At 37.7% G+C, this 12,881-nt stretch overlaps 1 protein-coding gene across 3 annotated transcripts in view; it reads left to right on the top strand.

Annotated features, from left to right (window-relative positions):
* The window catches only part of LOC128845192 (MOB-like protein phocein), a 31,768-nt gene extending 19,513 nt beyond the window's left edge, over positions 1 to 12,255 (top strand). For all 3 annotated transcript variants that reach the window (XM_054043588.1, XM_054043585.1, XM_054043586.1), the window contains 5 exons: positions 1,170 to 1,212; positions 1,491 to 1,577; positions 5,002 to 5,081; positions 6,048 to 6,159; positions 7,356 to 12,255. In XM_054043588.1, coding sequence (XP_053899563.1) covers positions 1,170 to 1,212; positions 1,491 to 1,577; positions 5,002 to 5,081; positions 6,048 to 6,159; positions 7,356 to 7,487 — 454 coding nt within the window. In that variant the 3' untranslated portion in view covers positions 7,488 to 12,255. The remainder of the gene's footprint in view (positions 1 to 1,169; positions 1,213 to 1,490; positions 1,578 to 5,001; positions 5,082 to 6,047; positions 6,160 to 7,355) is intronic.
* Positions 12,256 to 12,881: the final 626 nt, after the last annotated feature.

Raw genomic sequence — 12,881 nt, 5'->3', positions numbered from 1 at the left:
ACTGAAAGTGTTTTATTTTATTATAGTACAGACTCAATATTCTGCTCACTGATATTTCCATCCTTATTCTGCTTTGGTTTTTACATCACTTTGCTATGATTAGTGTCCTGACATTCTGAAAAAAAAAATCAGTTTTTTTCTTAGTTTGATTGTCTTGTCATTCCATCAACATACATTTTCAAGGCTAAGAATAGTTTCAAGTTTGTGCCTCCAAATGAGAGTTAGGCACCTCGGTTCTAGGCACCTAAATACCTTTAAAAATGTGGCACTTGGGAGCCTAAGTCCCAATGACTTTTAATGAGGCTTAGGCTCTTAAGTACCTATATTTCTTTTGAAAATGGGACTTAGGTGCCTAAGTTAGTCACTTCTGAAAATTTTACCCTGCTTCCTCCGAAGCATTAAATCTTCTCTAAACTGTCTGCTAGAGTGTGCCTGAGAGTGAGGCAATCAGCAGCTTTCACACATAGCCTCACTGCATTACACCTCAACTCAGGCTGGCTTATAGAGAGGTACTCCTGGAGGTCTCAGTAGTAGTCTCTTGAACATTTGGGGATGGCACTAAAGCCACAGAATTGGACTTTCAGGGTGTATAGCATAGATGGGTTTGATCAGTTTGCACCTTATGATGTGTTTTTCTTCAGTGTATGTTTAAGGGATTTTACTTTTTTTTTTTTTTTTTTCTTTTTTCTTAAACATGAATTGCTATCAAAGGCAAATTTGTAAAATGTAGATTTTCCTAAGGGAGAAAATAATATATTCCTAGTCTCTGCTATCGGAATACTGTTCAGTTTATCCTTTTTGACAAAGGAGAAAACTCGAATATAGTTGTATGAGTTCCTCTGAACGAATAATAAATTAAAATTTTCTGACTTTTCTTTTTGTATTCCTGTTATCTCATAGTCTCCTCTTATTTATTCTTTTCTTCCTTGTATATTCTACAGATATGTCCAAGATTCTAAATTTGTCATAGCTGCTGAAATTATTTTGAACCATATTTTTTACATTTGATCTCATTCCTCTTCTGCTTTCTACGCCCCAGAAGAGACCAATGTAATTATTAAAAATGCTAGAGATGCATAAAACCATTAGTGTTTATGACAAGTTGTTCTTTGCGTTAAAATGTTTCCATTAGGGAAACTGTTTTGACAATGCTGTATTTAAATTTCTAGACAATTCTGTCTCGAGCTCAATGGACTTGCTGTCAAGCTTCAGGTAACTCTCTTCTTATTTAATTTTTGTGTCAGAGACCAGGTTGTTTTTGTATTTTTAGATGTAATATTAGCTCACAAAGCTTTGCAAACTTTTCGTTCACATATTTTTAGCCACCATGACTTTAGGAACATAGTTTTAGGATTCCAGAAGACTTTAGTTGATCAAGTAGCTTTAAAATATTTTTCTGATTTTAAGGAATTGAGAGTTAAATTATTAATAATGATCAAATCTTGCTTTCTCTGTTTGGTATTTTATTAACTGAACAACTGTTTCAACAGAGTGAATGCCACCCAGATACATGCACTCAGATGACAGCAACTGAACAATGGATTTTTCTTTGTGCAGCCCATAAAACTCCCAAAGAGGTAAGGAGGGTATTTTTTGAAATATATCTGTGAAGGCTCATATTTTCTTCAGGGATCCATGCACAGAAGGGGCCATCCGTGCATATCTTGTCTTAGTCAAATTGAAGGGATATGTGGGAATGCGATTTTCATAGCAGTACTCCCTGCTTGCTTCTCACATCCTCCATAGTGACTCATAGGAGGCAGAAGAGCAGGGAACCAGCTGCTCTCCATAACAGTCTCATACAGATCCCTACTTCCCCCTCACCTTTTGTGTGGGAATCTGGAAGAGTAATATAGCTTTAATCTGTATTAAATTTTCTCTGGTCACCTCCATAGTTGTTACTGAGCAACGAAAAGGGATTTCTTTTTTAGCAGATCGAGTTGCCTTTCTCTGCGGTTTCATGGAGTTGGAAGGCTTCCTCTCTTCCTCCCCCTCCCCCCACCTCCCTGTGGACTCTCAAATCCCTGCTTCTGGTGACAACTTGCAGGGAATTCTGCAATGGGAACCTCTGCATCTTCAGCTCCTCTGACACCCTCCTGTGGCTTCCTCCTTGGGAAGGACCATTCTGGCCCTTGGTTTTTTACTTTAGTTAGTTTTGTGCAAATTTTGGTAGTAAGATTGTAGACTGCTGATTAGTCTGACTTAATTTCTCTGTACTGGTGCATGAACAAGAGTTAGTAATATTTGATGCATGATTGTTAGGCCCTGGTGTACAACTGTTCACATTACAACCATTATTACGTTGAGAGTCTTAGCAAAGAGATCAAGGACTAAGTAGCCATGGAGACTGCACTTTCTTCTCAGCCCTGGAGAAAGTTTCCTTTTAGGGGAGGGTTGAGGCACTCGGGTGGGATGGTTTGGGGATGCTTGCCGTGCCATTACCTGCTGTACAGAGCAATAAAAATGCCTGTTCCATAGCTAGAAGTTCAACATCTTTCACCAGAAATAATGTGCACTTGGTGGGGGGGGGAAGGTGTAATAAGCACATGATGACACCTTCCCTTTGAAGTTAGTGAAGAAAGAAGTTTGGGGGAGGTGGGAAACAAACTTTCTCAAACAGAAATGGAATTGGAAGTGAATATACAAAATAAAAAAAAAGGAAGCATCCAGAATCTTGGTTAGTGTTTTTAGCAGAGGTAGAGTTTCATATTTTTTTTCCCTTTCCTCACTGAAACTGATTTTAGTATGTTCTTAATAATTGGAAAGTAGTTAAGTGGCCAGGCTAAAACTCAATGAAATATTACATGAGTTTACTTCTTATTTTCTACGTTCTCAAGCTAACAGTGTTTGTCATCTAAAATTCAGTACAGAATAATATGGGGTATTGATGAAAGGAGAAGGGAAATTGATATTTTGCTACCCTTCATGGGTGTGTTGATATGTTTCATGTGTCCAGACTAACCAAGTATAGTGTATTAGCTTGGAATACTTGTCACTCGGTCAATGAGATCTATCTTTAACCCTGCATGATTAAAACAGTTAAGTATAGGGATTTTAATTTTTCCATGGCTTGGTCTGCTACAGCACAGACCAAGGGCTGGTTCCTTCTAGTATGTTGACAGGGACAATGATGACCAATCACCGCCAGGATTTTCATACTCTCCAGCTCTTTCTCTGCTTTTCCAGTTTGTCCTGCCTCACTCTGAGCAACATACAGGAATGTTGCCCTACTTTCCTCAAGAGAATTTTTCTAGCAGCTTGGAACACCCAGAGAAGGTTAAAATTGAGTGAGGAAAATACCATAGTTGTCCCTCTTGCACCATTGCATTAAGCATGTTGTGCATTCACTTGAACTAGATATCACAGGAGTCTGATTAGGAGACAACCTGGAACATCCAGGTGAAAAGATCTTTGCTCTGGTGGGAAAATCAACACGAAGTGGGGATAGGCTTTCCTCTCCAGGGGCCAGCCAGTCTCCTGACAATATGAGATACCACATGGATATTCAGCCTTGTCGAGGACACAGTCCTAAAGGAAGAGGCAGCTTCACAAACTGTGGGTTATCAGACTAACCCTACTAGCACCTCAAGAGCAGATCAAAGGAGCATGCATCTTCAAATTCTGACAGTGAGGGTTGCAGAGTTACGTATTTGAATGTCCAAGCACATGGAACATTACCCAAGCTCCTGTCTGAGCCACCCAGTTGGTAAACTTATATTTTCTTATCTTCAGAGTGGCTTTCCTGGTGGCTGTTGGTTGAGAGGATAGTAGAGCTGTCTATCTTATCTGATCTCTCTTCATACCTAGTCTTCCATAATAATAGTGTGTTCCTTTAAAATTGTTCTAGTTTTTTGCCCAAAGTCCTGCCTCCTTTAATTTAAACCAGATGAAGAGATTACAAGGTGAACTGCATTTTCAACCCCTTTTACTCCCTCTTGAGTAGACCCCTTACGTGACAGATTTTGTTACCTTCACCCTTCTTTGGGTGGATCTGTGTGATCCTACCACTGTTAGACTGGATCTTTCAGCTGCAGCCTCCCTGTTTACCAACTGTTAACCTGACAAACCCAGCTGTATTTGGCACATGTAAGCCCTTTTCCGTTGGCAACCTGATAGCAGCTGATTAAAGGGACTCTAAAACAGCTTCTTCAAAACAAAGCAGTATCTGTTCACCCCAAAGGTACATAGCATGCAGAGCAAAGGGGTAAGTTCTATACACAGATTAACGTTTAGATAAGGAAAAAAATATATTTTTAAGCACTAGTAAGTTCCATTCAGCCCAGTTACATCCATGTCTAGGTTGGGAGAAACTTTGACTCTTGTTCTTCTTCGCCTCACAGAGTTTAGTCATGTACTGCTATTCAGAACCCATGTTTTGGGCAGTAGAAAACTCAGCCGCAGAAAACAAATGATCCCATCTACCTTTTTCTCTTTTTCTCCTCAGTCAAGATGAAGCAGACACCCTCGCAATTGAATTTTCCATAAAATGAGTTTTGTTCTCCTAGGTAGGGAGGGATTTAGTGTAAGTTTATTGGAGAAATGGGTGGAGCACAAGGAGTGGGAAGATCATGGACTCTGATCCTGCTTGTCAAAGCAACTGAGGAGCAGTCCATGGTCTGCCCTCATGACTGAGCCATGGAAGCCAAACTAACTTGTAGGTGGTGGGATGAACTTTTTCTTTGGCAGTGGTCTTCCATTATAGAACTTCTGTCATGTCAGTTGCTAAAGAGACACTTAATTAGAACATCTACTCCTGTGCATATGCCCCATTGCCAAAACAACCATTCTCCTGAAATAATGCAATCAGGGGTACTTGGAGCTATACGTAGTAAAACATGGGAGGCGGAGACAGCTCTCATATGGGGGAAGTTTACTCAAACCCTTATAAAAACTCTGTAAAACTTTTGGAATTCAAAATGGCTGTATGATGTGTCAGACAATTCTGTGTGAAATATTGTGTGATGCAGTGTCATACCTGTTTTCCCCCCTAATATTTTTTAGTGTCCTGCTATAGACTACACCAGGCACACGCTTGATGGAGCTGCATGTCTTCTGAATAGCAATAAATATTTCCCCAGCAGGTAAAACTCTTAGAAGCATCATCTTTAATTCTTTTTGGAGGGGTGGAAGGGGTTATTTTACTTTCAGAAAATCTTCTTCATACGTGGAACAAATCTGAAACAGTGTTTGGTAATGCAAATTGTTTTTCATGTATCTAGTAGAATAAATTACTGTATTACAGTATTACGAAATATGATGAAAAATACTAAATGTGGCAGCATGTCCACAGTTACTGTTGTTCCTAAGTATGGGAAGAGGTCCTGCTTTTAGTACTGCTCTGCCACCAGCTTGTTAGAGGTGTTGAAGGGACTATATTACCAATCCAATTTAATCAAGTTGGGTTTTCCAGTGTAGTCTAGGTCTCCAGTGGGGAAAGTCCCACCTCAAAGGAGGGAGGGAGTTGTGGTGGCTCAAGGTACTGTTAGACATGCTGTGCTGGGAAGCCCACACCAAACTAGTGCAGTCCCAAAAGTGGACACCACTGACTGCAAAGAGGCCTGGCCAAGGACGTGCACAGATTCAGTTTCTCAGGTAGTCTCCATGCCAATTTATGGAACCCCGGATGGAAAAGTAAAAGCTGAGTTTTCTGGGGAGGAGCCTCCATGGAGCACAGTGGTCCTGCTGGGGAAGGAGTGTGCAGTTTGCATCCCTCTGTGCTAGAAATGGGGAATCTAGCCCCTTCCAGATTAATTTTAAAACCTGTCTGTGGAAAGAAGCCAGTGTTTCTGCAATCAAAATATGAAGTTTTAAATGTGCAGAATGAACCAACTTAATATTTTTACTAAATTCTTTCAAGAATAATGATTACAGAATTTAAATATCAGTCATCCACAAAACCTAACTTTTGGAATTTCATGTGGGATCAATTAATCCAGTATAAACAACTAAAATTAAATACACAGGCGCACATGTGCTTGTTTATATCTGTATTCAAACTGTAGATTTGTAAAACTGAGTACTGTATAACATTTGACTTATGCTTACAGAGTTAGCATAAAGGAATCCTCTGTAGCCAAACTAGGATCAGTGTGCCGTAGGATTTACAGAATATTTTCCCATGCGTATTTTCATCATCGGCAGATATTTGATGAATATGAAGTAAGTAACTGAGTACTTTGCATTTACTTTCAGTAGTGCATTTACTAAAGTGATGCCAAGCATTGTTGTTCTGCAGTTGTTACATATTTTCTTCTCTTAATACTTTCACTACGCAGACCTCCTTAGCAAGCAAGGTACAGTTCATAATAGATTACATGCATGTAAGAATTGTGTGAAGTTTTATGTGAATGACTTTGGTCTTCAAACTAAGCAATTTCATGTGTGCTTTTTTTAATCCTGTTTATTATATTTCTCCTAAATTGGGTAGAAGTTCACGATACAGAAGCAGGAAGCTTTACAAGAACTTTAATATGATCATTTCAGTGACCCTTGTTATGAAAATTGCTTGCCTTTGAGTGTTACAGGAAACCCTTAGGATTATTATAATTGAAAGTAGAGAAATATTTTTTTCAGTTTACTTTATGCTTGACAGCACTTTTTTGTACAGTCAGTTACTTGTTTGTGTACATCTTTCACACAGTAGTGGAGGAAACATTTTAACAGTTGGGAAGCCTGATGGTAAAGCCACAGAATCAACAGGGGACTCAGGGGCATGTATATTACCTGAAACTATTTTTTTTTTTTAACTGACTAAATTTTAAGTCAGGAAGGGGGCTTAGATGTGTGAATAGCAGTAAAAACAAGGCTAAGGATTAGCATGGGGAGGAGCACAGTGGGTACACATACTACTGGAGCCTGTGGACTGTAATAGCAGCTAAAGACTGACTCAGTTTACTGTTTAGTTGGGGTGTGTGTGGCGGGGGAGGGATTTAATTACCACAGGTGCTTATATACAGCTTTTGTTAGGGCTTTGCATAGTGGACCAGAATTTAGTTGACACAGAATTGATTATCTGATTTCATGCTTGGTATAGTGGGACTTGAATATATTCCTATTTGGGTACTTTTAACATAGAGTTATGAAAATAAAGCTTAAAAAGGTGCTTGTGTCTACTCTTATGAATATAAAAGGGGGAAATAAAACTATTTTACTAATGGATTCCTTGTGGTGGTATTATTTAGATGTAAACCACCCAATGTTCCTAAAAGTTACAATACCAAGGGGACAATTTATTTATGCTCCAGGATTTTTATGATAAATTTCCCACAATTCACTTTGAAATATTCCCTTCTCGTATATGTCATAATGCATTTTATTTTACATTGGAATTAAAAAATTTTTTTTTCCATCCTCAGAATGAAACCTTTTTGTGTCACCGGTTCACTAAATTTGTGATGAAATATAATTTGATGTCCAAGGATAACCTGATTGTACCAATTTTGGAAGAGGAGGTGCAGAATTCAGTGTCTGGGGAAAGTGAGGCATGATGGGAATTGTGGTACAGAAAGCAACTGTACTGAACACACAATTGACATTATGTACTGTATATATCATTTTAGACACTTCAATCATGTATCCTTATTATAGCTTTGTTTAGTATACTTTTTTGTATGCTGTGTGCATTGCCTTTTAATATGGGAAATACTTTAAGTTATTCATGAACTGTATATTCATCAATGTGGCACTCATGGTTTTTAAATAAAATTAGTATTATCTGTTTATAATACCTGTTAATAAAAGAATTACAGTTGTGTAAAATTGCTGCTAAACAATCATTGGATCACAATCCTCAAATGTGTCTGATTAAAAAAGATAAGTGAGACTAAGGTTTCACACAAGCCATTTTCTAATGAAATAGTAATGTTAGCCTTAGTTCTGAGTTTAATACGTACCTTAAATTTAGAATCCTGCAGGAAGGTCCTTGTAATGTAGCTTATTCCTAATTTTAGCTCTTACTTTTTTTCAAAGAATTCATTTATTTCTAAGTTTTACTTCTGCTTTTGGGCGTGCGTATATAGTATTAACTATTCTTGTATGTGTATATTCAAATATTAAACACAACTACAGTATTAGTAATACCAAAAGGATAACTTTACTATGCTACTAAAAGTATATTTTTGATCTGTATGAGAGATAGTTGTGTACTTTCTGGACTTGCCTTTCTGTAACAGTGGAGGCCTGTCTACATCATGGAAGTGATGTGTTGAGTCTTAAGGAAAGGAAAGATTATTTTTTCTTATGAAAATCCTCCACTTTCGTTCCTCCCATGACTTCTCAAAAGAATAGCAGTGGCTGAAAATAACTTTTCCTCTTGGCTATAGTAAGGTACTTAGTGGTTTTATACCTGTGCATATCTATAATAACTGCTTACAGATTATACCTCAGTGTTCATATTACACTACAGAACAATGTACTAGCATAGTCTTGTTTATAGTCTTAGTACAAAAATTGAATTCTAGCCTTGCAATACTTTGATTCATGTGGAGAGTATGATTAATAATGTGCTTTCATCCATTCACCTGGATTGTATCCACTCTGAGGTGAAATACATCCATAGTTGGAGTTGTTTGCAGATTTGCAATAACTCACAAGTTCCATGAGTGCTGCTTAATGGTGTTGAACTGTCCAGAATTTGATTAGAATTAAATGTTTTAAAGACTATTCTAGCAGACTTATTGTTAATGGTGTACATAAATGAAGAGAGTCTAAAAGCACTAGCAGTGTTCTTATATTAAATGGAGCTTGCCTAGATAAAGTAAGTTTTGTGGCTTCTTCACATAGTAGAGGGCCTGTTTATGTATTGAAACAGGTTAAAGTGTTGGCCTTAGTGGGCCAAGCCATTTATCTAAATGATACTTCCTCTTGAAGGTATGCTTACCTGGGAATGAGAGCTAATTTATTTTTAAATAGTAATTTCTTCAAAATATACTGAACATGCCTTAAGTAGTTAAATACAAAATATTACAAGTCAAGTATACCCTAAGCATTTAAACAATGAGAACCTGGAGAGATAAAGGTCTTAAATTGCTTATACAGTGCTGCCTTCTTGGGCACAGATTTTTGTGTGTGTTCATTTTTAAAATTGTATTTATTGGTCAGCAGGGTCACTGCATCAGATGCAGTCTTAGTGACTAGCTTTAGCTATTGTGTTTGCACACTTGAGGTTTATCTTCTACAGGTCAGATGACTTGATTTGATATCTTTAAATCTCTCCTGAGGGTAGAGGATTACACTTTGGAGGTAATAAGATGTATTTAGCTTTGTAGTAATCTGCTGTTGCAAGATAGACCCTAGTACATTTCTGTTGTACAGCCACTTTAACAAACTTATATTGGCCTGGGACAGGCAAAAAGCTGGTGCTCTTCACTATTAAACATTTTTGGTAAAATTGAAGATAGTGGAGCAGTGCTCAGAACTTCATTAAAATCTTAAACTTCTCTCTTCCCCTTCTCTCATGCTTTGAGTTCTAGTAAAAGCCTCCAGAACTGTTAATCTTGTTTGTTCTCATTCACATAATTAATATTATGTCATACTGTAAAGCTGCCTCAGTGAAACACTGCTTATATTTTCCTTGCTACTATTTACGTGAGTGGTACCATAAAACTTCACTTAGCCTAAGCAAACCATTGATTTGTTCAGTAAATATTTTTCCCTGAACGATCTGTGTCTCTTCTGATTCATGGTTTGATTTGTATTACTTAGCCACAGTAATTCTGCTAGTCAACATTAAACAGATACTAAGAGATTTTAATTCAAAATGTCATGCCAATTGTTTGTTTGGACAAAGCAAATCAGTATTGAAAATCAAAATTCCAACTACCGCTTCCATTCTGTGGACTAAGCAGCTGGGAATTATTAAAACAGCAACCTGACTCCTCTTTGCTCAGAAGAGCAAGTGTATTAAATATAAATAAAATGTAACTAGTGTTTGAGAGAGAGTTTAGAAATCTAACCAAACTCCTGCTTTGTTTTATGCATCATAAATTGTTAAAGGGAAAAATATAAGAGATTTAATCTTCTCCTGAGTGGTATAAACTACTGTGGTCTAAGTAAGCCAAAACTTCGTCAGTTTTAGCCAAACATAATTAAGAAAAACTGATAGCTGAATTGGTGTAGTTGCCTCTAAGGCTGGGTCTACACTACCCGCCTGAATCGGCGGGTAGAAATCGACCTCTCGGGGATCGATTTATCGCGTCCCATCAGGACGCGACAATCGATCCCCGAATCGACGCTCTTACTCCACCAGCGGAGGTGGGAGTAAGCGCCGTCGACTGGAAGCCACAGAGGTTGATTTTGCTGCCGTCCTCACAGCGGGGTAAGTCGGCTGCGATACGTCGAATTCAGCTACGCTATTCACGTAGCTGAATTTGCGTATCTTAAATCGACTCCCCCCTGTAGTGTAGATGTAGCCTTACACTAAGAAACTCCCAGTCACAAATACAAAAACGATCTCAACTTTACAAAGAAGCCACTAAAAATCTGGTTATGTATGTAGCACCTGAACTGCAGGAGGTGTTGGGATTTTTTTTTTTTTTTTTACACTTGCTGAGGTATTTGTCATAAACTGTTGTAGTGAGAATGAATCAGTTATATCTATGTGATGGACACAGTAGACCAGGGGTAGGCAACCTATGGCACGTGTGCCGAAGGTGGCACATGAGCTGATTTTCAGTGGCACTCACACTGCCCGGGTCCTGGCCACTGGTCCGGGGGGGGGGCTCTGCATTTTAATTTAATTTTAAATGAAGCTTCTTAAACATCTTAAAAACCTTATTTATTTTACATACAATAGTTTAGTTATATATTATAAACTTCTAGAAAGAGACCTTCTAAAAATGTTAACATATTATTGGCATGCGAAACCTTAAATTAGAGTGAATAAATGAAGACTTGGCACACCACTTAGGTTGCTAACCCCTGCAGTAGACTATTGTATTTAGACACACACATTACCAGAAGCAGTGAGAAATTGTATATGTGGACAGGAAATAACTTAGGAATTGGAAAGTGTAAGGTCTTGAGACGCTTATGAACAGTATAATTATATCCCAAAACTCCACTTTTAATAGTTTTTAGTGTATTTCTGTTATGGTGTACAGACAAGGTACCCATTTGTAGCTCACAGATGTCAAGTCAAATTCCTGTTTTGATGCTGTGTAATCAAATTAGTTACTTCATTTTTGTTTGGAGAATTAATCCATGTGCCAGTAAATAATTCAAGCTTGATTCTTAATACTATTTCAGTAATTTTGTAAATACTGAACTAGTTCACGTAAGAGAACATATGTTGTATAGCTGGTGAAGATATAAATTGCACAAACAGGGATACTGGAGTATGAATATGAAAAATAAGTGACTTGCCGCTAGGCTTAGTTTTCCTGACTAGGTTTGTAAAGCAACAAGAACTCGGTCTCTCATATTGAGAAAGATGCTGTTTCTAGTATTTATAAGGAGTGGGTATTCTCTTAATGCAATTGTCCCTTTTGGAATCTATCGCTTCATCCAACGCCAAGAATTTTCTAGTATATTTTTTCACTTTAGTGCATGCATGGCTGTAAGTCTCCTTACTTACATGTGAATGAACATTAAAATGCAATAAGAAGCTATTTAAATGTGCCTAATAAGTATTCTCAAAAGGTATTGCATAGATCCTACTCCTCAACCAATACAGCTTCAGTTTTTCAAGGACAATTAGACTTCTAGCTACATGTGGTTGCAAACCACAAAGCTCTTTTTATTCAGCATTCTAAAGGACTCTGTAAACTTACTCAACATAGTCAATAATACTGATGATGAGCATTTTCCCCATTGTTTCTGTTTGATGTCCAAAAGCCCTCACACTAAATGGGGGTTAAGTTTTTGTTTTAGGTACTTTTTTAAAGTTAGAGGATAGAAGTCAGATGCCTTTTTATCCCACCACTGTACTCCTGTGTGACGATGGGCAAATCGCTTATTTTCTGTGCCTGTTTTCCCATCTGTAAAATTGAGTTAATTATATTCACCTCTAAACTACTTTGAGAGCTACAGCTGAAATACTCTATAGTAGTGCTAAGGATGATGAATATACTGAAGATTTAGCTTAAGCCAGAGATCAGGTTTGCTTGCATAGGCCCCACCTGAATGGCAGGGTTTTGTGTTCTCAGGTGCTGGCAGCCCGAGTACCAGCCTTCTGACACATTTCCCTTCTAAAGATGTGCCCATCAACCTCTGCCTCAATTTATTGGTGAAATGGAAATAAAATCTCACCCTACCTGAGTTTGACTTGGTTTGTATTTTAATCTTGTGTTTCAATGAAGCTTTAGTCAGCGAGAGCGTTCCAACTTTAAATTAAACTTTTTTGTGGGGGAGGGAAATACATTTTTAGATAGAGATGTATTAATCCTAAGTATAGTTCAATTCCCATAAAAGTAACAAAAAAAAAATGCTATGTTCATTGGTTACTGGGAGCTGAGGAAAAATGAAGAAATCAAACAGAAAATATTAAAAAAAACAGTGACAAGAAAAAATATGGATGGCAACTGAAAAGAGCAGTGGGAAGGGGAGGGTTTGAGACATCCATTCTCAGCAGAATTCTACTTTGGAGAGTAGAATATATATTGACAACATGTGATTGACTGCACCTTTATGACAACATTTGTGATCAGGAATGAAGGTGAAACTGGATTATTTAAATTACACTTATCATTACATGAAATGAAAAACATGTAGACTTTGCTGATTTTGAAGATACATTGACCCAAGGTTTGTCTTGTTCAAGGTTGTAAAAATATACTCCTAAAGTTGCGTTCCTACATCCTTACCAAGGCACTTGAATAAGTTACCTGATTTTTTCAAAAGTGATCGGCACCCTATCGCTCTTATTCACTGAGGGGAGTTGTTGG

Source organism: Malaclemys terrapin, chromosome 11 (genome assembly GCF_027887155.1).
Source record: "Malaclemys terrapin pileata isolate rMalTer1 chromosome 11, rMalTer1.hap1, whole genome shotgun sequence".
In the NCBI taxonomy this organism is placed as follows: Eukaryota; Metazoa; Chordata; order Testudines; family Emydidae; genus Malaclemys; species Malaclemys terrapin.
The sequence above is the reverse complement of the archived record's forward strand: the minus strand, read 5'-3'. Positions and strand labels throughout refer to the sequence as shown.